Source organism: Hevea brasiliensis, chromosome 7 (genome assembly GCF_030052815.1).
Source record: "Hevea brasiliensis isolate MT/VB/25A 57/8 chromosome 7, ASM3005281v1, whole genome shotgun sequence".
Classification (NCBI taxonomy): Eukaryota; Viridiplantae; Streptophyta; class Magnoliopsida; order Malpighiales; family Euphorbiaceae; genus Hevea; species Hevea brasiliensis.
In genome coordinates, this window is record NC_079499.1 from 98,031,656 (window position 1) to 98,059,553 (window position 27,898).

Below are 27,898 nucleotides of genomic sequence, written 5' to 3' on the forward strand. Positions count from 1 at the left end.
TTCTGTTTACCAAAACCTTTTAAGATAATATTTAATATTTTAATAATAATTAAAATAATATTTTTTTTATTTATATTATTTAATTATATAATATTTATTTTAATTTTTAAATATTAAAAAAATAATTTATGAAATAATATTTTTTATAAAATTTAAAAATTGAGAATATATTAATCAGAGTAAAAGAGATGATATCATTATTTTTATATTTAATAATTAATATAATAATTATTTTTATTAAAAATTTTTATTTTAAATTATTATATAAATAAATAATTAATATTTATTAAAATAATTAATATTATTGAATATATTTTTAAGTTTTTAATTGACAAATCATAAATTTATTAAATTAATTAATAAGCTTAATAACTTAATATATATATATATATATATATATATATATATATATATATTTTTTTTTTTTTTTTTTTTTTTTATTGATTGGAAAAGTGTCATCAAGAAGGTCACCCCCCTATGTATTGCCATCTTAATATTGACAATTTCCTGTAATACCCAAATAAAATTCTTGTGAAGCAACAGCTTTCACATTTCCTGTAAGACAAGCAAAAACTTTCAACTATTCAAACTCCTCAAAAGTGCCTGCAATTTATCCTCAAAACTTTCACATTGAGGAGTTTAAGGTCATGGTAGATGTGACTGCATTAATGGTCTCAAATGAACTGGTCCTTAGAATAGGCTTTTTTTTTCCCATTTGTCTTTGTTTATTTTTTTTTTAATTTTACTAATAAATTAATTCTTATTATCTAAATTCTTAACTTCATTAACTAATTTTAAATTAAAATAGTTGTCAGAAAAGTCCCTCCATTTAAATTTTATATTTGAGTAATTATTTATTTTATATTTAAATAATACTTTTGTTTGATGATAGCAATTTATAAAACCAGCAGCTTTTATTTTCAAAAAAGTAAAGGCCTCGTCCAGTAAGAGGCTAAACTTCAAATCCTAAAAGCTCTAATCCCTTTAAAAAATTTCCAAAATATTAAAAAAAAAAAATTGCAGAAAGCGCCGTAGTCTGCTAATAAACTGAATAAGTCTTAATAGCTTCCACAGCTCAGATGCAGAGCCAACTTCGTGCCGACAAATTCATGTTGCCGCACTAAGATAACTACAAAAGGGACAAGTTGAAAATCTAGTGAAATTCACTGCTCAACAAAACTGAGATAACAATGTAATGGAATCCAAGGCAAATTGCTCATATCACACGCTTTCATGACAAATTCATTCGAATACAGAAAACAGAAATATGCCAATCGCCAAGTTTAGAGGACACAGAAACAGAACATAAGTAAACAAGTAACTGTTGGATACATGAATTGCAGAAGTAAAGAACTTTGTGTAATAGACACCGTATGTAGAGATACATACCACAGTAACCAAACCTTATTCCTTCATCACACTTCATGATGAGAATCTTATTCATTTTCTAATGAACCTTATTTAAGAATGCTTTAGTAATTGCATGCATTTATGAGTTTCATATGATCAAACTATTGCTTCAGTTGCATAGGTGGGTGATTCTATGGGGGAAGAATCAATGTGGGAGTTACCAATATTGGTTTCATTTGATGTTTTATCTACACAACTGGCTCCACAGCCACCACAATCGGCACTCTCCACCATACCTCCAAGCCCATTGCCATCATTATTGATCACGTTTCCACATCCACCACCACCACAACTGCCACCACAGCCTCCACTTTTTACCACATTTGCACATCCACCACCACAACTGCCACCACAGCCTCCGCTTTTCGCCACGTTTCCACATACACCACCACAACTGCCACCACAGCCTCCGCTTTTTACCATGTTCCTGCATCCACCACCACAACCGCTACCACAGCCTCCACTCTTTATTGCATTACCATTCAACTCCAGTTTACTTTCTACAGAAGTAGTCTGTTTGATTTGTTTGGCTTCCTCGTGGAACCTACTGACCTTTTCCACGTTACCATCCAACTTCTCCAAATTTTCTCCTTTAATAATGAAGTCTCCATACCGTTTATTCTTCAAAATATCAGCAAGTATAAACGATGAAACGATTGCAGGCAGCACCAACCATTCTTCTTTTACCTGTTAATTCATTTTAAAATAAAGAGCAATGCATAGAAAAGGGGCCAAAAAGATTCTCTAACTAGAATTCTAGTCGGATTTAATGAGAAGGCAAAATTGTACCATAAGAGTGGCAGACTTAAAGTCAAGCAAAGCCACTGCTTTGCCATAAGGATCCTCTGCAGAAAATTCAACTGCAGTCAAAAAATCCTGTTTGTTTCTCTGCTTCTCACAGTGTTTGGGCTCAAAATCCAGCTTTCTGCCATGAAAAATTTTGATCTGTACCAAGAAGATAAGTACAACAAAATGATCTGGACCACTTGGACTGAAATGAAAAAAGATTCTATAGCCAAAGAAAATTCAAAAATAATCAAGCGAACTTATAAATGCCTGCACAAACCAAATCCTTGTAGATGAGAATCAGAGAATGTAAACCTTATCTGGGTTGAGGAGATAACTATGCAATGTAATATGCAAATCTCAAGTTTCTGGGTCAATTTGACTAACCCACTCAAAGAGATTTTCATGATATAGAGTAACAAAAACAGGATCTATTGCCAATGGACAAAATTCACTATAATTGAAAAGCTAATTTATGGACAAGAATACATTTACAATGCACAGAAAACTAAGGGTGGGTACCCGGTTAACCGAACTAAACCGAATTTTCAACTAATTGAATTGTTAATCAACTCTAAAAATATTAATCCAAACAAACCAAATTTGAAAGAAAACTAAAATTAACTAAAACTGAAAATATTCGGTCGATTATCGGTTATAACTGAATTAATTGAAAAAAATAAATATATATTTTATATTAATTATTTAATAAAATATTAATAACAATATTTTTATAATCCTTTTTTATTTATAAAAAATAATAAATATGATTTAATATTAATAAGATAATAATTATAAGTTAAATATTTATTAAAAAATCATAAAATAATAATTATAAATAATATATTATTAATAAAATAATAATTAATATATTAATTAATAGAAATTTGGTTAGTTCGGTTATCAAATCAAAGGTAACTAAACCGACAACCGAAAAATTTTATTATTACTAACCAAAAACCAAATCGAACTGAATTTAGTCTTACCAAAATAACTGAATTTTATCAATTCGTTTCAGTTATTCGGTTATAACCGAATAATGCACACCCCTATAGAAAACAACTCTAAAAGAAAACAGGTGATAGGCAAAAGATGATTACCATCCTACTGCCAATGAGCTCACAAAAATGACCATCTTCATCAGATTTTGTTTTAAATTTAAGGCACCACTGAGAATCCATTAAAGACCAATGAGTCCTCATAAATTCTGCAAGTGCACGTGTCTCACCCGATTTCATAGCACCAACTACTTGCTTCTTGAGAATGCTCTTTTCTGTTGTCTTTCCCTTTGCTGAATCCCTGGAACATAATCCAAGCCATTGAATGACACAACTTGGACCTCATAATATAGAGCAACGTACAGCCAGAGAGCTACCAGTATCACATAACACTAGGAAGATGCATGATAAGCATACATTATTACCAACGAATTCTAATAGTCCATCTTGCATAAATTCCAAAGCAACAATGAGGAAAAAAACAAGTTCCCATGATCTAGGACATGTAAACTAAACACATCTACAGAAGTAACTCGTAAATTATCTAGATTGCCATGATGAATTAAAGTATTCCTAAATGGAGTTCCAATTGGAGAACAAGGGCTGAAACTATCAACTAGCTTGCTTTTTCATGCAACCATAGCTATATTCATATAGTATTTGAATGTTACATATATTTGATTAGTAAATTTAATGTTTCTTTAGAAATGTGCACCTGAAACATTACAGTAATTTTGTGCTGCCTGTATATGCAACATTTCACTCAACAAGCAAGGACCTAAAAGATAGTTTAGCATAAGATGTAGACACAAGGATAAATGAAGTTTAGCATAAGATGTAGACACAAGGATACCTCATTTGCAGGCTGATGATCTCACTACCATATTCATCATTGATGTGTGTCCAGATTTTAGCATGTTGAACAGGAAAAGGGAAAAGACAAGAACTTTTTGAGAGTGATTGTGAATGAACCATGTGCAGAACATATGGTGCTTGGATGGGAACAGTGAATGAGACTGCAATTTGCAGGCAGATTGGCTTTGAACTCAAATTGCCTGAACTTGGCAGTAATTCGACCCTTTTTTCAATACTAAGTTTAGAAATTGGATTCACAAAGTCTTGCAAAGATAATGAAGCAGTACCCATTGTTTTAAATGCGTTTTTTACTAGTAAGTTGGAAGGTGAGTGTGAAATAAGTTCAAAGATCAGCTCTCCCTTAGGTTCACACTGGAAAGAAGCAACTTGTTTTTCTTCAGATTCTGATAGAATAGTTAGTTTCTGCTTAGCATTGAAGAATACATCCGGCTGCTTCTTACTAAATCTGACAAAGAGGCATCCCTTGTGCCCCTCTGGTAAGTTTTTAACACTCACAAACTCCAAAAGGACCTGAAGTAGCAGTAAAAACAGACCGGAAAAATATTAGAAAAATAAGAGTTGTTTAAATCATGTTGATTAGTTAGCATAATATCAACTGGCATAGGTAAAGAGACTAGATGGGAATTACAGCCTTGGGCATTACAATGATCGATTCATAAACTACTTTTAATTGATTGAGATTCAGCCAATTAAAAGCAGAATACTTCTAAGTCGTTGTCCCTAAAAAAATTCAAGATTTTCTAATCTGGCCCGATCATTAAACAGGTGAAGGTGAAGAGGTAAGAATGTAAGGTTCAATCAGAATTGAACCGGTATACTATTAAAATATTAATTATGTTCTAAAATTAATAATCTCTTAAAAATACTAATAATGTGTTATTATAATTAGTAGTTTGATATAGTTTATAAATAATTATTAAAATAAAGATAGTTAAATTTTAACAAGTAAACATTTTATCTAAAATATAATTTATAATTGGAATTTTAATTTTAAATAATAATATTTTATAATAAAGAAATGTTTAGGATAAAATTTTCATGATAATAAATTTTTATATTAATGAAAAATAAAATTTGAAAGTTTTATAGCGCAATAGATAGACAAAAAATTATATGCTTTTTGTGATATAAAAAGTAATATAATAGAAAATTAATTAAATAATTTAAGTTAATGAAAATAAAATATATTGGATGATTTATTACTAAACACGGTCAAGTGGAGAAATACTTATATTTATTCTCTAAGGTCATGGGTTCGACACCCATTGCAATTTTTTAAATCAAGGAGAAACCTAATTTTGAGCTAGACCAGACCAGCCAGTGGTCCAGCTCCCGTTTAATCCAGTCTGACCAGCATATTCAGTTTGGTTTTGAAAACTATGAAAAAAACACTCTACAAATGAAAACTGGGTTTAAGAAAAAAGGATTGACATCAGTGCCTATTTCTTTTAACTTCATCTTACTTATATGAGAATAAAAACTTGAAAAGGATAAATAATAAGAATGTGCAGGCTACCTCAACAATCTTCACCTCTGGAAGTTGAATCATCTTTTGACATTCATTTGATGCTAACACATCTTTTCTCAAGAGATTTGGCAGGAATGGAATTGTTGTGAGAGGAGATGGTGCTCTGCCACTATACATTGCACCTGCCTTCCAATACCTTGTGCCAAATGTCTCTTCCCACTGCTTGGTAGTTCCAGAAAATCCAATGTCCAACTTCTTTCCTTTAGTCCTGTCTGGATCCATGTCGTCATGTTCCAATATCTTGCCAAGTGCTTCACTCAAATCTTTACAGTAAAAAATTGGATGCAACTGGTGTGTGTGCCAAATAAGATCAATGTCATAAGTTGGAACACAAAAGCGTTTTATGGACTGTTCCCCATTTCTCTTAATTAGATACAGAAACCCCTTATATCTGGCCACAGCTTCATCAAGAAAAATATCATTGTTGAAATGAGGTCTGCACACCTGTCACAAATGGATCAATAACACACCAACAATTAAAAAAGGAGAAAAAAGAAAGATCAGGAAAGATATGTATCCACAAGTGCGTGAAACATCATCCATGTAAAAAGGATTTCCTGACATTTCTAACAAATAAAGTAATTCAATATACGTCAATCATGGAACAATTTGAACTAAAGTAGTAAAGTTACAGTGTTACACTGCTGCTGTTCCTCATTTATATAGCTTGTCTAGTGACCATCTCACATTCTGATTCTTACTTCATTAGTTTCGTCTAAATATGATGAAGACCAAACATATTAGGATCCCAATTTAACTATTCCAGCCACATAAATTTGAGCTGAACGTACAAAATGTATGATATTTGATTTATAAAAAAAATTCAAACATAGTGAGCTAAGAAAACAACAAGATACCTGATAATAGAAAGGACTCTGCCTTTTAACTGCTGAAACCAAATCATAATTGGTGTATTTTTCAACTGCCAAGAACTTCTCATTGGTAGTTGTGGACAAAGCTCTGGTCAAGTCAAAGTTATAAGGTTCATCTGGATATAACTTATTCCAAATTTCTTGAGTTTGCTTTATACAAATTCCTCCTTGAACAGAAGATACAACATTAGAATTGTCCAAGATCCTTCCAAAAAGCTCCTCAGAGTCATTTTTGTATCTTACCTGAATGCAAAGCCAAGAAACAGAAATTAACAACTGAACTTGAAAACCAAAATTTGTAAATCTGTATATAAACATATTTCATTTCAGATGCCTACTGGATTCAGCCTGTGGCAATGCCAAACCCATTCACAATCAAGAGGCACGACCAGTGGCCCTTCAAAAACCGGTGACTCTGAGTGTTTGGCAAGCAACGGAAGCCAACAAGCATTGTATCTGAAAAAATCACCTCTAAAAATCAGAGTTTTGCAAACAAAGAACTTCCATTTCATATCTAATACGAAAAGACAAGCAACATAATTACAGACCAAATTGACCAAATTTTGAAGCCTTGACTAAACCCCAAGAAACATTCTCATCCAAATGCATTTTGGGAGAGAAGAAAAAGTCCCATGAAACTTATAGGTGTATAACTATTTCGAATTTTGGAAGCCATTTCAAATATCAAGTTACACCCAAAAGTAGAGATATAAAATTGTTATTAGGAAATCCTGAGTAATTTTCAACTTAAACACGCAGAAATTCACAAGAGAATGCACAAATGCAAAAATTTACGCTGTTAGATAGCCAAAACCAGAAAACCAAAATATCGAACCATATCATTCTGCATCAAATGAGCTAAAAATTTAATATCAGCAAAAATCAAACACATAAAGATGAACCCAAGCCATAAAAGAAAAGAGGGGAAAAAAAAAAAGACCCAACTTCAGGAGTGCATACCTGTAGATGGCACATTCAAGAGTAGGGCCTTCATAAAGCCAACGATTCTTATCAACAGCTGCAAGGAATTGAAGCTGCCGCTTGGCTGCAGCCAAAAGGTCCAGACTTGTAGCCATCTTTTGTGCTTCAAGCCATTCCAACTCTTGCTCCATCTCCATCTCTGAATTATTTCGTAATTAAATGACCTCCATTCAACAATCCCACAGTGTAATAAAGCAGTAATTTCGTGGCTTTTAGCATATTATCAATATTCATACCCGATATAATACAAACATATTAAAGTCTCTAAGATTTTAGTGTACTGAAAATGCAATTTGTAAGGTCTTTGAAAATTGTCTTTCATTTAAGCTTTGATTAAAATAAAATCAACGGATGAATTGGAAATTAAAAAATTAGAAATAGTTGTTTTATCTGGTATATGCGCTCAACTTTTGCGCATTTACAAGTTCTAAATGGAGAAATTTTAAACGGCCAAAACTTCAAATTTTACTCTTCTCCCGCTTCCGAGAAACCAATACAAAGAAGAGTCTCCCACGAGCTCAACTTCATGTATCGGAAACTACAGTAGCTACTGAAGAAGATTAAGCGATAATAATTAAAACAACAAAAAAAATTAATTCCAATTCCACTGAGATCGAAAAGGTCTAAGTCTCTATGATCGCTAAAAAATGATTCTACATTACCAAAATGTAGCTTCATCTTGCAGTCGTTGTGGTCACAGAAGAGCTGGCCGGTTTCCAGGAAAAGGTTCCGGCCCGGCGAGATTGGCAATTCTACGTGTAATCAAGGTACCGACTATTTGGAGAGTGTGATGAGACTTCTTGCAAGTTTTGGATTACTCTGCAATGTCGAAGCCAGGCATTTATAGTTGGCTAGATATTCGTATAGTGCAAATGACCAAAGTACCCCTTCTAGGGAGGGAAGGGAAGAAATTATGATATTTAACTACCTACATAATAAGTTTCAAATTTAAAATATGACTAGTCATTTTATAAAAGATTTTTTTAAAATAGACGTTTAATTTTAAATAATTTATTAGTGAATAATTATTTACATATATATATTAATATAATTTTTGAAAAAATCAACTTTTTCATTTAATTGAAATCTAATTAAAAGAAAATTAATTTTTAGCGATATAATATTACAAGCGCAGTTTTATAATGTTTAAAATTATATTATTTTTAAAAGATATAATAAAAAAAATTTTAGATAATTTTAAATAATGAAAATGCATAAAAATAAAAATAAAAAACTATTTTTACAAGTAAATAGATCCTTAGATGTTGACTTGACAAACATCTGTGCTCTGCTATTTCTAAATTAATAATTTTATTATTTATATTATCATAAATGAAAATATAAAATTTTGAGAAATTAAAAAATTTATTTGTAATATACAATTTATTATTATTATTTTAAATATTGAGGATGAAAGTATAATAAAATGTTTTATAATTATATAATAAAGAAGTCAAGGGCGCAGTCAATAAATTAAGTTTGTGGATTAATAAATTTTATTTTACTTAATTAAAAAAATTATATATAATAACATGTTATTTATTTGAAGAAAAAATATAATATATATATAAATTTTTAATATATAATAATAATAAAATAAAAAAATAATTTTATAAAATAATAAAGTGTTACTATAATTTTGAATTTACAATCATCCTCAATATAAATTTATTGTTATAAATAATTTCAAAAATTAATAAATTCCCACTTATTTTACAATTTATCACACAAAGCCACACATATAACCATTATCACATTTTAATATCATTGAAAATAATTTAAACTTTTGTTGGAAAATTGGATAATGATTTTTTTAATAATGTTTAAACATTGTAGCATTGTATATATGAAAACAATTCTAAAACATCATTAGAATAAACAAAACAAATAATAATAATAATAATAATAATAATAATAATAATAATAATATATTATTATTATTATTATTATTATTATTTATGTGGAATGATATATAACATAATATATTAAAATTTTAATCATAATTAAATTTGAAATAAATGTAAAATATTTTTATGGTGTTTGTTTAGAAAACAACTTGGCTAATTAACAGCTTAGGAAGTACTGGCGTGTTAAATACTGAGTGTATCAACTGTGCACTTTCTAAAATGAATACAGTTTTATGAAAAATCTCACTTTAGATTGAACAGTAACAACACCAGAAATTATATTGATTGTAAAAAATTTAAGTATAAAACTTAGAAAATAAATATAAAATTTGAAAAATAAAAAAAATAAAATAAAATTAAAGATAGATAAACTACTAAAATATGTTGTTATCGTTGTTGAATTGTTTGGTTATTATTTTTCACATCGCTGCATATCTGATTTTTATAACTCTTTTTATAAATATCTTGAAGACTATGAAAGACACATTCTCAAGTTCTAAAAATAATTAATAAATTAATTAATTATTTTACTGTAAATATATATATTTTAAAATTTTGTATATTATTTAAAATATTAAAAATAAAATTTTGTAAATGTAGATCTGCCCATACGAGAAGTTGTAGCTGAGCCTGAGATCATGCAGCCCTTGCTTTCTAATCTCCAATTCAGTTGTAGAAACAGAAAGATGAAGAGAAAACGTGAATAGAGATGGATAAACGACACTTGTACGAACAAAACTGACAGGCAGGCAGGCAGTGCCAAACATGTGATGTGCAATGCAATGCAGTTGGAACTTTCCGTTCCACGCCAATCTTTTTTAAATGCGATCCCTAATTGACTGATTTAAATTTATCATATCATTGTTTTTAAACCCTTAAAAGGTTTAAGATTTATTTGAAACTAGCATGATATATGTATAGATAATTTATAATTTTTATTTTTTAATTTAATTTTTAATTATTTTTTAATAAAATAAATAATTACTATTAAATTAATTTTAAGTTAAAATTTCTCTTTTCCTTATTTTAATTTGACTAAATTTTTGTTTATTATAATAATAAAATTTTAATTAATTTATAGTGTAATCACTTAAAATATCTATTTAATTCTTTATATGTGTGTGTATTAATAGTAATTTCTATTATTATTTCATTTAAAATGTAAAATTTCATGAAATTTGTATATTTTATCTCATATTTTATATAAATCGATATTTATTTTTAGTAAATTACAAAAAATATATTAAATTAATAAAAAAACAATGTTATTTTAAAAATATATAAATATAATATTTTTTTGTTATTAATAAAATAAAAAATATTAAATTACTAATAATGTATTGAATTATTTAATTTTAATAATAATAAAATATATAACATTATTTTTAATTAAAAATAACATTCTATTTTATTATTTTTAAAAAATACTATATCTAAGTATAGTTTTTTTTAATTAATATGATATATTTTTTATAAAATAATTCTTTGAAAAAAAATGTTATCACTTTACATAAATTTATAATATAAAATAAATACATTTTATAAAAATTAAAATTTTAAAATATCATTATTTTCTATTAAGACAATAAATATTAAAAATATATATTACTTTTTAAACGACATATTTTATAATTTTAATACTGTAATATTAATTTTTATTTGCAGCTAAATTTTTTATTCAATTATATTTGTAATTTATCTTTGAAAATACTTTTATATACAAATATAGTCGAGAGATATTATATGCATAAAAATATAGATATTTAATTAAAATTTAAAAATAATTATGTTAAAAATTAATGATAATAAAATATTAATAATCAAAATATTAGTTATAATTGCATTCATATATAATTAACATAAAATAAAATATTAAAAAGTTTAAGAAATATTAAATACGAAATTTATAAAAAATTAATAATTGAACAAATATTAGTTAAATATATTTAAATAAATAAATTTTGAGAATGATAACAAATAACTTTTGAAAGAAATAATAAAACAATAATATAAATAAAAAAAAATTAGAGAATATTTGGGTGAAATGAAAATACTTGGTGAAAGGAGAGTACTTTGTAACACCCCTGATTTTTATATATTATTATTGGGCTTCGTGCAGGTATCCTCAATTCGCGGAAATTCGACAGTTGTCCGGATCTGTGAATTTCCGGCCAGACAGACCAGCTACCGGAAAAGTCTCCGAATTGGATCGAGAATTTTGGCTACCCCACCATTGTTAGGCATCCCGAGCACGTTCCCGAAGTCGGAATCGGCAAAGGTAAACCCGAACCTTGCTTTTTCGTAATTTTCTAGTGCTTAAATAGGATTAAAAATCCATAAAATATTCGTGGTAGCTTAGAAAATTACGATTCTTTTTGCAATAGCTTAGTAATATTTCTAAGGACCGCGGGGCAGAGTTTTATAATTTTTAGAGCTTATTTGAGCAGTTTTTGCAAAAATGATCAATTATAAGGACTAAATTGAAATTTTGCGTATTGTGATGGATGACTGATTTGATAGGCCCAGGAGGGGCTGTGTGATATGATTGAACTGTGGATATATGGATTGTGAGTATAGAAGTGTATTTTGAGCCATTTTGCAGGTTGGGTAGGTCTTAGGTATAGGGGAGACTCTGCCGGATTTTCGGCACGACTTAGGACGTATTGGTCTTTTTCTTTGTTTGTATTGAGTCTTTTATATTAAAAATTGTAATGTAATTGTCAGGTGAGCCGGGACAGCCTTCTTCCTCCGTCCAGCCGCCTCAGTGACCATCGTCAAGTCTGTGAGTAAAATATTAATTTTAATTGTAATTTCGATATTATTATATGTTCAGCATGCCCATGCATCACTTATATGCATATATTTATGTATTTAAACTCTAGGCACGATTTATGTTGAATTGATAACTGTTAAAGTGCCATGAATGTTGTTGCGGTAATTTGGAGCAGTGTGCGTGCGTTGGCGTGCGTGTGATGTGGTGTGGACTATGGATAGGACGGGTAGTCACGGCTTGAGTTCTTCGCTGGGACCCGATCCTTCGAGGGGTAGTCACGGCTTGAGTTCTTCATTTGGGACCCTCGATTTGGTTATTAAGTGGAAGTCCGAAATGAGTTCTTCTTGGCACCGAGTTGGATTTAAGAGAGCTGTATAGGGGATCAGCTCCCATATATTATGATTGATGTTACAGGGTGCGTGAGTGCTCCAAATTACCTTTTTGATGTTATGATGTGAAAATGTTGTTGATGTTGCATTTCACTCTACAGGGTGCATTAGTTCTAGATAGTTATAGAGATTATGGTTAAAATTGATATTTTACTCTCTGAGTCGAACGCTCACTCCTGTTCAAAAATTTTTACAGCCACGGGAGGATATTTTTGAGGTTAACTCGCTTTCTCCCTCGCAGTCAATTATTACTGTTGTATAAACTTGTTAAATCTTAGAATTTCGCATGTGTTAGAAATGTTTATTTGATTTGGGTCTCAAACTAAATTATTATTTTGGGACCTGTAAACTTAATATGCTATGCATGTTTGATGGATTGGATGAGGAGAGCTGAGCTCCCATTTATTATTAAGTTGATGAGTATGTGGAGGGTGAGCTGAGCTCCCCAATTGACTATATATTGTGTTTACAGGTCGGGTGAGTCGAAAACTCCCGTTGGTAAGTCCATTTTATGGCCGGACTCTGTCCGTTTGTTTTCTTGAAATTGGGCCCAAATGGGCCTTAGAGTTGGGTTAATGAACAGTTAGGCTTACTACGGGGCCTCGGGGGCTTTAGGCTGGCCCGATTACCTAGTCTTGAGTCCGGCCCATAGGTTGGGTCGTGACAAATGTGGTATCGAGCTTAGGCTCCAGTTCTTAGGGAATGTTCATCTAAAGTGTTGGGAAGAGTCTACTAGAGTCACATGCGGAGTATAGGATTACATTTGCGTCTTTCCTGTAATTCTTTGTTTCTAGATTCTACGTTATACCTCGGGAAATATAAGATTACCTTAGTTAGTGTCTTGATTTTCGTGGAGTACATAGAAACATGAAATAGATTTAGCAAACTTATTGAGATCTACCTTGGAAACACGTACTCCAATAAATACTATATTTTTACAAGATGGGTTTAAATGGTGTGCCCATTTCGTGCAAGGCACGAGTACATAAAAGTGAGTCTTGAAAGTACAGTTGCCCTAGATAAGGATGAGGATACCATTGCTGGCAGTCATCAGTGGATGACCCAGACAGAATAAGTTTATGATAATAGAAGATTCAAGAGAGATAAGAGATTAAGAGACCTAGTCTGCCAGGACGTATCGTAGTAACTATACAATATTCTCGATGTCTGTTCTGTAAGCTGCAGATTACAGTACCGACATGAGATTATTGTGTAGAGCTGCGTACTTCCCTGTAGTGCTTATGATGAGGATGTTTGCGGGCGGTCTACTGCTTTGGTATAGTAATACCATATGAGTTCTATATCTGCAGAGGAGTTGGGAACTCCTAGTTAGGGGTCTAGAGTTAGAATATTGAGAGGTCACAGTGGGGTGATAACTAGAGTCAGTGACTCAGTTACCCTAGCATGAGCTAGAGTTACAATAAGAATTGCCATCAGACCAGAGGTTTCGGATTAGTTGCAAAGTAAAGGTGACACCTATAGAGTGAGATTATCTAGTATTCAGTATGGAATTTTGGATGGTTTTTGCAGTATGACAAACATTTGGTTAGAACTTAGTGAGAATAGTATACCTTGTGTGTATCAGTATGAAATAAAGTACAACCCTACTACCTAGGGAAAGTCGGAACTATGAATTGATGATTCACAAAGTTATAATATGATAGGAGAGTCATTAATTTGACATGGTTTTGGGCAAGGTGGTAAATGTAGTATTTTTGTTGCAGCAAGTTAGGGTATAGTCCTATCTTTTCAGAAGGGATCGAAAGTTATTACTAATAATGGTGACCAACAAAATAGTGCCCCAGATGGGACTGTAGAGTGTGGTAGAGAGAAGTTGGCTCAGGTATCCTGCGGAGGATGCAAGTTCTATTATAGGAATCATATATAATCAGATCACGATGGATGTAAATCCTTTGAATTGGATGACGGGTTTGGATGCCCGGAACCTTAAGTTTTGGCTAATTGAGTAAACATGGATAATAATAATAATAACAAATAAATAAAATTACTACAGAATCAGTTCTCGAGGTGGTAAGGGTATTATGTAAGCTAAAGGATAAGAATAGAGATCATACAATAAAAGTATGACTGTAATTTGCTGAGTTCCTTTCTAATTTCAAATTATTCAAAACAATAGTATAATCTAATTATAATAGTGTTAAGAGTAATAAATTAGTGAAGATAAATCACTAGAAAGTTTAAGGATCAAATTAATGACCATAGATAAGGGTGGAATTAGTGTTAAAAGAATCTATTAGCAAGAGAAATCTTTCAGGATTCAACAAGGGTTAAGGGCACAATATAAACGATGATAGATATGAATCATAGGTCGAGTATAAGTAAAGTTAATAAATTATAAAATATTATGTCAGGAAGGACGATGGTACAGTAAAGGGTTCATGCAGATGATACCTTATAGGTAGAGCACAATTGTGCTAGGAGATGATGAAATTTGAAGAGAGACTAAGAAACATAGGTTAAACGTTATTATATGGACAATCGGGCGTAGTTGAATATAGAGGATATTTTTCTTTCTTTTCAAGTTTAGCTCGTGTTTTGATTCAGGCGTTATATAAGGAGCGAGGCGAGGCAAGGAGACCTAGTTATTTGAGATTTTGATAGGCACCAATTCATATACAATTTCCTGATATGAGAATGACAGTAAGTGCATACCTAGTGTTAAGTATGAAAGGACGATCAGAGTAATGACAGGAGTTAAATTGAGTTAGCTACTAAGGCTTGCGACTGTTTTAAACTATGAGCTAGATGAAGTACTATTTATGGATGAGTTTCAATAGATGAAATTGTTGTTGATGGGTAATTTGAGGTTGAAGTTTAGAAAGCTATGGGCAGTATATATGATTATATTAAGGAGAATGAACACGTGAAGTATCTTGTTTGGAATTAAGGCATGACACATATTTCCTACAGCCGTGTTAGTTCAGATGGAACTTATAGTTTATGGGGCTCATATTCATCCAGGATAAGTAATTTCCTACTAAGGCTGGTAGGAAATGATAATGTTCTGATAGTTACGTTGGAAAAAAGGGGATACAAGAAAAATTTTCTATGGGTAATTATAAGGGTTACATAAGGTGAAGAATGTCTTTGGTAGGAGTAAATCATAGGGTTAGAATTCTCTCAGTAATGAAACTAGTAATCAAGATAAGACTAAGAAATAAAAAGAAAGTTAAAGTTGATGATGGGATAGACATCTTTGAAGGAAAAGGTGTAAGGATGAGATAGGACTAAAATTAAGGAATAAGTACAGCAGGTTGAAAAGATACCAACAATACCAAAAATAGGAAAAGGGAAGTTGATAAGATCCAAAGGACAGGAAGAGAGCTCGATAGAGTCAGTTATAATGATGAGGATAAGGAGTGTCTAACCACTGCCCCTGTGTTAACACTACCTATGAGCGGTGAAGGATACACCGTGTACTGTGACGCCTTCAGAGTTGGCCTAGGGTGTGTTTTGATGCGGAATGGAAAAGTAGTGGCTTATGCTTCAAGGCAGCTGAAGAGGCATGAGCAGAACTATCCCACCCATGATTTGGAAATGGCGGCTGTAGTCTTTGCACTAAAAATCTGGAGACACTACCTGTATGGTGAAGTGTGCGAGATATACACCGACTATAAGAGTTTGAAGTACATCTTCCAACAGAGGGATTTAAACTTGAGACAGAGGAGATGGATGGAGCTTCTGGAAGACTATGATTGCACCATCCAGTACCACCCTGGGAAGGCCAATGTAGTAGCAGATGCTTTAAGCAGAAAATCTTCTGGCAGTTTGGCGCACATTTCAGTAGAGAAGAGACCATTGATTCAGGAGGTACATGAGTTGATGGATCAAGGTTTAATCCTAGATCTTTCAGATGAGGGGGTATTGTTGGCTCACTTTTCAGTGAGGCCAGACTTGAGGGACAGAGTTAGAGTCTCCCAGCACAGAGACCAACAACTGATGAAGATTATAGAAAGAGTACAGCAAGGTGAAGGTGGTGAGTTTGGATTTGCCAATGATGGCGCCCTAGTGCAAGGTTCTAGGATATGTGTGCCCGATGTGGACAACCTCAGGAATGAAATCATGCGAGAGGCACACTACACACTGTACAGTGTCCACCCAGGTTCCACCAAGATGTACCATGATGTGAAGGATAGCTATTGGTGGAATGGCATGAAGAGAGACATAGCAGACTTTGTGTCCAAGTGCTTGACTTGTCAGAAGGTGAAGTTTGAACACCAGAGACCGTCAGGGAAGCTGCAAGAGCTCCCTATCCCAGAATGGAAGTGGGAAATGATCACCATGGATTTTGTGACTGGGTTGCCTCGTATCACGCGAGGATATGATTCGATATGGGTAATTGTAGACCGCTTGACCAAATCAGCTCACTTCTTACCTGTAAAGACTACATACTCTGTGGCACAGTATGCCCGGCTCTACATTCGAGAAATAGTCAGATTGCATGGAGTTCCAGCTTTCATAATATCTGACAGAGGGCCCCAGTTCACTTCTCGGTTTTGGAGAAAGTTGCAGGAGGCACTTGGCACACAGTTGAACTTCAGTACGGCTTTCCACCCTCAGACAGACGGACAGTCCGAAAGGACAATCCAAACACTGGAAGACATGCTTCGCATGAGTGTCTTGGATTTTGGAGGTCAATGGGATGAGCAGCTAGCTTTGGTGGAGTTTGCCTACAACAACAGTTACCATTCCAGCATAGGGATGGTACCCTATGAGGCACTGTATGGAAGAAAGTGTAGGTCTCCTCTGTGTTGGACAGAAATGGGAGAAGCGAAGGTGCATGATGTAGACCTAGTGCAGTACACTTCAGAGATAGTTCCTTTAATCAGGGAACGATTGAAAACAGCTTTCAGAGGCGTAAGAGTTATGCACGGACCCGACGGAGGATATGGAGATTGCAGTAGGCGACTATGTATTCCTGAATGTTTCTCTGATGAATGGAGTTATGAGATTTGGAAAGAAGGCCAAGTTGGCACAACAGTATATTGGACCTTTTGAGGTTCCTGATAGAGTTGGAGCGATTGCCTCAGGTTGGAGCTACCACCCAACCTTTCTCACGTTCATCCCGTGTTTCACATCTCCATGCTCAGGAAATACATTCCAGATCCTTCTCATGTACTACAACCAGATGTAATAGAGCTAAAAGAGAACTTGACATTTGAGGAGCAACCTGTAGCCATAGTGGACTACCAAGTGAGACAGCTAAGATCAAAACAGATCCCTATGGTTAAGGTTTTGTAGAGGAGCCAGTCAGTGGAAGAGTGCACTGGAGTCGAGCGGGACATGCGTAGCAAGTACCCTTATCTGTTCAATGTGTAATCATATACTTTATTCTGCCTTGTGTAAAATTCGAGGACGAATTTTCTGTAAGGGGGGAAGAATGTAACACCCCTGATTTTTATATATTATTATTGGGCTTCGTGTAGGTATCCTCAATTTGCAGAAATTCGACAGTTGTCCGGATCTGTGAATTTCCGGCCAGACAGACCAGCTACCGAAAAAGTCTCCGAATTGGATCAAGAATTTTGGCTACCCCACCATTGTTAGGCATCCCGAGCACGTTCTCGAAGTCGGAATCGGCAAAGGTAAACCCGAACCTTGCTTTTTCGTAATTTTCTAGTGCTTAAATAGGATTAAAAATCCATAAAATATTCGTGGTAGCTTAGAAAATTACGATTCTTTTTGCAATAGCTTAGTAATATTTCTAAGGACCGCGCGGCAGAGTTTTATAATTTTTAGAGCTTATTTGAGCAGTTTTTACAAAAATGATCAATTATAAGGACTAAATTGAAATTTTGCGTATTGTGATGGATGACTGATTTGATGGGCCCAGGAGGGGCTGTGTGATATGACTGAACTGTGGATATATGGATTGTGAGTATAGAAGTGTGTTTTGAGCCATTTTGCAGGTTGGGTAGGTCCTAGGTATAGGGGAGACTCTGCTGGATTTTCGGCACGACTTAGGACGTATTGGTCTTTTTCTTTGTTTGTATTGAGTCTTTTATATTAAAAATTGTAATGTAATTGTCAGGTGAGCCGGGACAGCCTTCTTCCTCCGTCCAACCGCCTCAGTGACCATCGTCAAGTCTGTGAGTAAAATATTAATTTTAATTGTAATTTCGATATTATTATATGTTCAGCATGCCCATGCATCACTTATATGCATATATTTATGTATTTAAACTCTAGGCACGATTTATGTTGCATTGATAACTGTTAAAGTGCCATGAATGTTGTTGCGGTAATTTGGAGCAGTGTGCGTGCGTTGGCGTGCGTGTGATGTGGTGTGGACTATGGATAGGACGGGTAGTCACGGCTTGAGTTCTTCGCTGGGACCCGATCCTTCGAGGGTAGTCACGGCTTGAGTTCTTCGCTGGGACCCTCGATTTGGTTATTAAGTGGAAGTCCGAGCTGAGTTCTTCGCTGGCACCAGGTTGGATTTAAGAGAGCTGTATAGGGGATCAGCTCCCATATATTATGATTGATGTTACAGGGTGCGTGAGTGCTCCAAATTACCTTTTTGATGTTATGATGTGAAAATGTTGTTGATGTTGCATTTCACTCTACAGGGTGCATTAGTTCTAGATAGTTATAGAGATTATGGTTAAAATTGATATTTTTGTAACACCCCTGATTTTTTATATATTATTATTGGGCTTCGTGTAGGTATCCTGAATTCGCGGAAATTCGACAGTTGTCCGGATCTGTGAATTTCCGGCATGAACCGACTACGGAAAAAGTCTCCGAATTGGATCGAGGTTTTGGCTAGCCCCCATTGTCGAGCATCGAGCGCGTTCCCGAAGTCGGAATCGGCAAAGGTAAACCCGAACCTTGCTTTTTCGTAATTTTCTAGTGCTTAAATAGGATTGAAAATCCATAAAATATTCGTGGTAGTTTAGAAAATTACGATTCTTTTTGCAATAGCTTAGTAATATTGCTAAGGACCGCGGGGCAAAGTTTTATAATTTTTAGAGCTTGTTTGGGCAGTTTTTGAAAAAATGATCAATAATAAGGACTAAATTGAAATTTTGCGAATTGTGAGTGATGAGTGATTTGATGTACCCAGTAGGGGCTGTGTGATATGATTGAACTGTTGATATATGGATTGTGAATATAGAAGTGCGTTTTTAGCCCTTTTGCAGGTCGGGTAGGTCCTAGGTATAGGGGAGACTCTGCCGGATTTTCGGCACGACTTAGGACGTACTTGATATTTTTCTTTGTTGTATTGAGTCAAATTTATTAAATAGATGTAATGTAATTGTCAGGTGAGCCGGGACAGCCTTCTTCCTCCGCCCAGCCGCCACAGTAATTTGTCGTCAAGTCTGTGAGTAAAATATTAATTTTAACTGTAATTTCGATATTATTATATGTTCAGCATGCCCATGCATCACTTATATGCATATATTTATGTAGTTAAACTCTAGGCACGAATTATGTTGCATTGATAACTGTTAATGTGCCATGAGTGTTGTTGTGGTAATTTGGAGCAGTGTGCGTGCGTTGGCGTGCGTGTGATGTGGTGTGGACTATGGATAGGACGGGTAGACACGGCTTGAGTTCTTCGCTGGGACCCGGTCCTTCGGGGTAGACACGGCTTGAGTTCTTCGCTGGGACCCCGATTTGGTATTTAAGTGGAAGTCCTAGCTGAGTTCTTCTATTTAAACAAATTGGATTTAAGAGAGCTGTATAGGGGATCAGCTCCCATATACTATGAATGATGTTACAGGGTGTGTGAGTGCTCCAAATTACCTTTTTGATGCTATGATGTGAATATGATGTTGATGTTGCATTTCACTCTACAGGTTGCATTAGTTTCAGATAGTTATAGAGATTATAGTTAAGATTGATATTTTACTCTCGAGTCGAACGCTCACTCTGTTCAAAAAAAATTTTTACAGCCGCAGGAGGATATTTTATTGCAGATTAACTGCTTTTATACTTCGAGTTGTTTATCAATATTGTGTAATTTTAATTACTCCTAGAATTTCCGCATGTGTTAGCAGTAATTATTTGAATTTGGTCTGTAATATTATATTCATGTTGGACCTGTAAACTTAAATATGTTATGCATGTTGATGGATTGGATGAGGGAGCTGAGCTCCCATTTATTTTATGTTGATGAGTATGTGGAGGGTGAGCTGAGCTCCCCAATTGAGTATTTATTGTGTTTACAGTCGGGTGAGTCAAAAACTCCCGTTGGAAAGTCCATTTTATGGCGGACTCTGTCCGCTTGTTTTCTTGAAATTGGGCCCAAATGGGCCTTAGAGTTGGGTTAATGAATAGTTAAGGCTTACTACGGGCCTCGGGGCTTTAGGGTGGCCTGTGTCCTAGTTTCGGTCCGGCCCATAGGTTGGGTCGTGACAAATGTGGTATCAGAGCTTAGGCTCCAGATTCTTAGGGAATGTTGTCTAAAGTGTTGGGAAGAGTCTAATAGGAGTCACATGCGGAAATATAGGGTCCACATTCGTCTTGCATTGTCATCTTTGCTTCTAGTTTCTGCTCCATATGTTATGTATAAATATGAGTCTATAGAGCTGTGTAATGTGCGATTTTGAATTTTGTGGGCTAATCTTGCTGAATTTCGTGAAAATGCGTAGAAGCGGAGAGCCGCCATCGCACGAGAACCCGATGTGCCCGACGAGGTGTCGGCACAGGATGAGGCGCCTGCCCCGAGGAGGCGGGGTAGCAGGCCTAGAGCTGCTCAAGTAGAGGAGCAGCCAACCCCAGTCCAGGACCAGTCCTTTATGGCACAGGGTCCCATGGACCCCATGGCAGCTACTCTGGCTGATGCAGAGAACTATCGACATGATGGCTCAGTATCTGGTCCATCCTCCACGGCAGCAGCAGTCCACCGCACCAAGAGAGGAATCTTCATACGAGCGCAGCAACTTCAAGAAGGTGGTGCCTGGTACTTATGATGTGTCAGACGACACATATCGGTTTTGGATTCCTGCATGGCGAGAGCAGAATTACGATTGGTGATAGAAGATTGATAGAGTGTATGCGGACGTCATGGGGCCCATGCCTAGACAATGGATGAATGACTACGTGTTACCGGATGGAGGGTTTGACATGGGCTCGGTTGTGGAACTGCTCATCAATCGGTTTGTGCGAAAGCTTGAGAGATCGAAGCGTGGGCCTTTGAGGCCCTAAGACGAATGGCGGTGCAGCAGACGAATATGCTCTGCAATTTCGGAATTGAGCAGATATGCCCCTGCAGTAGCTACTGAGAAAAGATGAAGGTGAAAAGATTCCTAAAGGGGCTTGACAGAGGTATGCGAACTGGCCATGATGTCGATCAGTCTTTTGATGTGGTGGTGGATCGAGCAGACATGATTGAGATTAGCTATCTTTGTGGATGACAATGGAAGAGCAAAGAAAAAGCAGAGCGGAGGTTCTTGGTGTTCCCCACACGGGTACTATGGATAGTGGTGGCCAAACTACTTACCGAGGAAGAAGCGAGAAATAAGAGGAGTGGTTTTAGACACAAATCCGAGGGTTCGGACTGAGTGCGGATCCAGCGGTGGTAACGATTCGAGCAAAGCGATTCGGCTGCGTTCATGATCCTCTTTGGCACCGTGTACAAGTGTGGAAGAGGACATTCAGACCTTGTTTGATGGGGTCGAGTATGCTTCAGTGTGGCCAACCGGCCACTTTGCTAGAGATCGCCGTTTTGATGAGCCACAGATGGGGTCACGAGGTTACATTGCAAATGTTCCTCGACAATTGTATCCGGTGCTTCCAACATGGCGGCGATCGATTCGGTGGCCAGGCGAGGACAAGGGGCGTGGATTTGGAGGCGGTCGAGAGGTAGAAGTCGATGTCGAGTTACGCCACTCGGGGTAGAAGTCAAGCTCGGGTTTTCACCACGACCCACCAGGATGCTCAAGCTTCAAATGCGGTTGTAGGTATTCTTACAGTGCATTCTTATGAGGCTCGTGTTTTGATAGATCCGGGTGCTACGCACTCATTTGTCTCCCCTGTGTTTGCCATGAGGTTGGGTAGAAACCCTACAACTTTAGAGTGCCCTTTGTCAGTAGCTACCCCACTTAGTGACAACATAGATGTAGACATGGTATTTCCGGGTAGCCCAGTGGTAGTGGATGGAAAGATCCTCCCAGCAGACTTGGTTCCTCTACCGATGTGGATTTCGATGTAATCACGGGATGGGTGGTTGGCAACTCATTATGCCACCTTAGACTGCAGGAACAAAAAGGTGTACTTCCACATACCTGGTGTGGAAGAGTTTAGCTTTGATGGTGACAGGAGCGTGGCTCCATATAATTTGGTGTCAGCAATTAATGCCAGAAAAATGTTGAGGCGTGGATGCCAAGGATATTTGGCATTAGTGAGAGATACATCTGTAGAAGGTGTCAGCATGGAAAATGTTCCTGTTGTCAGAGAATTTATGGATGTCTTCCCTGAAGAGCTTCCAGGGTTGCCACCAGAAAGGGGAATAGAGTTCTGCATTGATGTTATTCCGGGTACAAACCCCATATCCATGCCACCTTACAGGATGGCACCAGCAGAATTGAAAGAGTTAAAGGAGCAACTACAGGAGCTTTTGGACAAGGGTTTTGTACGTCCGAGCACTTCACCCTGGGGTGCTCCTGTTCTATTTGTGAGAAAGAAGGATGGGTCATTGAGGTTGTGTATCGACTACAGACAGCTGAACAAGGTGACTGTGAAGAACAAGTATCCACTTCCTCGGATCGATGATTTGTTTGACCAGCTCCAAGGAGCTAGATTCTTTTCCAAGATAGACCTGTGATCAGGCTACCATCAGTTGAGAATCAGGAATGAGGATGTGTCCAAAACGGCTTTCAGGACAAGATATGGTCATTATGAGTTCTTGGTGATGTCTTTTGGACTCACTAATGCACCAGCAGCCTTCATGGACTTGATGAACAGGGTGTTCAAGCCATTTTTGGACCGTTTTGTTATCGTATTCATAGATGACATTCTGGTATACTCTCGGACCGAGGAAAAACACGTGTGGCACTTGAGGATGGTGTTGCAGACGTTGAGGGAGCACCAGCTATATGCCAAATTTTCGAAATGTGAATTTTGGCTAGAAAGCATCTCATTCTTGGGACACGTGGTTTCTAGTGACGGTATTCAAGTGGATCCCAAGAAAATTGAAGGCATGGCCCGATTGGCTTAGGCCTACACGATCCACAGAGGTGCGAAGTTTTACGGGTTTAGGCGCTACTATAGGCGTTTTGTACAAGATTTCTCCAGGATAGCGGCTCCCCTAACTAAGTTGACCAGGAAGAATGTTCCATTCATTTGGACAGATGACTGTGAGGTGAGTTTCCAAAAGCTCAAGGAGTGTCTAACCACTGCCCCTGTGTTGACACTACCTGTGAGTGGTGAAGGATACACCGTGTATTGTGACGCCTCCAGAGTTGGCCTAGGGTGTGTTTTGATGCAGAATGGAAAGGTAGTGGCTTATGCTTCAAGGCAGCTGAAGAGGCATGAGCAGAACTACCCCACCCATGATTTGGAAATGGCGGCTGTAGTCTTTGCACTAAAAATCTGGAGACACTACCTGTATGGTGAAGTGTGCGAGATATACACCGACCATAAGAGTTTGAAGTACATCTTCCAACAGAGGGACTTGAACTTGAGACAGAGGAGATGGATGGAGCTTCTGAAAGACTATGATTGCACCATCCAGTACCACCCTGGGAAGGCCAATGTTGTGGCAGATGCTCTGAGCAGAAAATCTTCTGGCAGTTTGGCGCACATTTCGGTAGAGAAGAGACCGTTGATTCGGGAGGTACATGAGTTGATGGATCAAGGTTTAATCCTAGATCTGTCAGATGAGGGGGTATTGTTGGCTCACTTTTCAGTGAGGCCAGACTTGAGGGACAGAGTTAGAGTTTCCCAGCACAGAGACCAACAATTGATGAAGATCATAGAAAGAGTACAGCAAGGTGAAGGTGGTGAGATTGGATTTGACAATAATAGCGCCCTAGTCAAAGGTTCTAGGATATGTGTGCCCGATGTGGACAACCTCAGGAATGAAATCATGCGAGAGGCACACTACACACCTTTGCTGATGTCCACCGAGTTCCACCAAGATGTACCATGATGTGAAAGATAGCTACGGTGGAATGGCATGAAGAGAGACATTGCGGACTTTGTGTCCAAGTGCTTGACTTGTCAGAAGGTGAAGTTTGAACACCGAGAGACCGTCGGGAAGCTGCAAGAGCTCCCTATCCCGGAATGGAAGTGGGAAATGATCACTATGGATTTTGTGGATTTGCCTCGTACCACGCGAGGATATGATTCGATATGGGTAATTGTAGACCGCTTGACCAAATCGGCTCACTTCTTACAGTGAAGACTACATACTCGTGGCACGCGGTATGCGGCTCTACATTCGAAATAGTCGATTGCATGGAGTTAAACCCGATAATATCGGCGAGGGCCCCGATTCACTTCTCGGTTTTGGAGAAAGTTGCGGGAGGCACTTGGCACCTGATTGAACTTGATGCGACCTTCCACCCTCGAACAGACGGACAATCAGAAAGGACAATCCAAACATCGGAAGACATGCTTCGCATGAGTGTCTTGGATTTTGGAGGTCAATGGGATGACGATTAGCTTTGGTGGAGTTTGCCTATAACAACAGTTATCACTCCAGCATAGGGATGGCACCCTATGAGGCACTATATGGAAGAAAGTGTAGGTCTCCTCTGTGTTGGACAGAAATGGGGGAAGCAAGGGTGCATGATGTAGACCTAGTGCAGTACACTTCAGAAGTAGTTCCTTTAATCAGGAATGACGAGGGCGGCTTTCGATGAGCAGAAGAGTTATGCAGACCCCAGACGGAGGGATGTGGAGTTTGCAGTGGGCGATTATGTATTCCTGAAGGTTTCTCCAATGAAGGGAGTCATGAGATTTGGAAAGAAGGGCAAGTTGGCACCTCGGTATATTGGACCTTTTGAGGTTACTGATAGAGTTGGAGCAGTTGCCTACCGGTTGGAGCTACCACCCAACCTCTCTCACGTTCATCCCGTGTTTCACATCTCCATGCTCAGGAAATACATTCCTGATCCTTCTCATGTCTTTGCATTGGATGTGATAGAGCTAAAAGAGAACTTGACATTTGAGGAGCAGCCTGTAGCCATAGTGGACTACCAAGTGAGACAGCTGAGATCTAAACAGATCCCTATGGTTAAGGTTTTGTGGAGTCAATTAGTGGAAGAGTGCACCTGGGAGTTAGAACGGGACATGCGTAGCAAGTACCCTTATCTGTTCAATGTATAATCATGTGCTTTATTCTGCCTTGTGTAAAATTCGAGGACGAGTTTTCTGTAAGGGGAAGAATGTAACACCCGATTTTTATATATTATTTTTGAGCTTCGTGTAGGTATCATCAATTCGCGGAAATTCGACAGTTGACCGGGTCTGTGAATTTCCGGCCAGATAGACCCGTTACCGGAAAATCTCCTAATTGGATCGAGGTTTTGGCTAGCCCCCCATTGTCAGGCATCCCGAGCGCGTTCCCGAAGTCGGAATCGGCAAAGGTAAACCCGAACCTTGCTTTTTCGTAATTTTCTAGTGCTTAAATAGGATTGAAAATCCATAAAATATTCGTGGTAGTTTAGAAAATTACGATTCTTTTTGCAATAGCTTAGTAATATTGCTAAGGACCGCGGGGCAAAGTTTTATAATTTTTAGAGCTTGTTTGGGCAGTTTTTGCAAAAATGATCAATAATAAGGACTAAATTGAAATTTTGCGTATTGTGATTGATGACTGATTTGATGGGCCCAGGAGGGGCTGTGTGATATGATTGAACTGTTGATATATGGATTGTGAATATAGAAGTGCGTTTTTAGCCCTTTTGCAGGTCGGGTAGGTCCTAGGTATAGGGGAGACTCTGCCGGATTTTCGGCACGACTTAGGACGTACTTGATATTTTTCTTTGTTGTATTGAGTCAAATTTATTAAATAGATGTAATGTAATTGTCAGGTGAGCCGGGACAGCCTTCTTCCTCCGCCCAGCCGCCACAGTAATTTGTCGTCAAGTCTGTGAGTAAAATATTAATTTTAACTGTAATTTCGATATTATTATATGTTCAGCATGCCCATGCATCACTTATATGCATATATTTATGTAGTTAAACTCTAGGCACGAATTATGTTGCATTGATAACTGTTAATGTGCCATGAGTGTTGTTGTGGTAATTTGGAGGCGGTCAGCGTGCGTTGGCGTGCGTGTGATGTGGTGTGGACTATGGATAGGACGGGTAGACACGGCTTGAGTTCTTCGCTGGGACCCGGTCCTTCGGGGTAGACACGGCTTGAGTTCTTCGCTGGGACCCCGATTTGGTATTTAAGTGGAAGTCCGAGCTGAGTTCTTCGCTGGCACCAGATTGGATTTAAGAGAGCTGTATAGGGGATCAGCTCCCATATACTATGAATGATGTTACAGGGTGTGTGAGTGCTCCAAATTACCTTTTTGATGCTATGATGTGAATATGATGTTGATGTTGCATTTAAATATAAAGGTTGCATTAGTTTCAGATAGTTATAGAGATTATAGTTAAGATTGATATTTTACTCTCTGAGTCGAACGCTCACTCCTGTTCAAAAAAATTTTTACAGGCCGCAGGAGGATATTTTATTCTGGATTAACCTGCTTTTATACTTCGCAGGTTGTTTATCAATATTGTGTAATTTTAATTACTCCTAGAATTTCCGCATGTGTTAGCAGTAATTATTTGAATTTGGTCTGTAATATTATATTCATGTTGGACCTGTAAACTTAAATATGTTATGCATGTTGATGGATTGGATGAGGGAGCTGAGCTCCCATTTATTTTATGTTGATGAGTATGTGGAGGGTGAGCTGAGCTCCCCAATTGAGTATTTATTGTGTTTACAGGTCGGGTGAGTCAAAAACTCCCCGTTGGAAAGTCCATTTTATGGCCGGACTCTGTCCATTTGTTTTCTTGAAATTGGGCCCAAATGGGCCTTAGAGTTGGGTTAATGAATAGTTAAGGCTTACTACGGGCCTCGGGGGCTTTAGGCTGGCCCAGGTCCTAGTGCCGGTCCGGCCCATAGGTTGGGTCGTGACAATTTTACTCTCTGAGTCGAACGCTCACTCCTGTTCAAAAATTTTTACAGGCCACAGGAGGATATTTTTTGAGGTTAACCTGCTTTCTCCCTCGCAGGTCAATTATTACTGTTTGTATAAACTTGTTAAATCTTAGAATTTCCGCATGTGTTAGAAATGTTTATTTGATTTGGGTCTGTAAACTAAATTATTATTTTGGGACCTGTAAACTTAATATGCTATGCATGTTTGATGGATTGGATGAGGGAGCTGAGCTCCCATTTAT

General features: G+C 36.6%; 1 protein-coding gene and 1 long non-coding RNA gene across 2 annotated transcripts; one reads left to right on the forward strand and one right to left on the reverse strand.

Annotated features, from left to right (window-relative positions):
• Positions 1–1,219: 1,219 nt before the first annotated feature.
• On the reverse strand, positions 1,220–8,273 carry LOC110652479 (glycine-rich domain-containing protein 1). Its single transcript, XM_021808087.2, has 9 exons — positions 8,114–8,273; positions 7,431–7,590; positions 6,809–6,926; positions 6,456–6,713; positions 5,587–6,042; positions 4,048–4,580; positions 3,297–3,495; positions 2,200–2,355; positions 1,220–2,097 (listed from the first exon to the last, which is right to left on the reverse strand). Exons 1-9 carry the CDS (start codon positions 8,127–8,129, stop codon positions 1,507–1,509), a joined length of 2,487 nt encoding a protein of 828 aa, XP_021663779.2. The 5' UTR covers positions 8,130–8,273; the 3' UTR covers positions 1,220–1,506.
• A 17,740-nt stretch (positions 8,274–26,013) lies between these two features.
• On the forward strand, positions 26,014–27,380 carry LOC131181568 (uncharacterized). The gene is made up of 3 exons (XR_009150100.1): positions 26,014–26,079; positions 26,527–26,585; positions 27,162–27,380. It is a non-coding gene; the product is annotated as an uncharacterized LOC131181568 (long non-coding RNA).
• Positions 27,381–27,898: the final 518 nt, after the last annotated feature.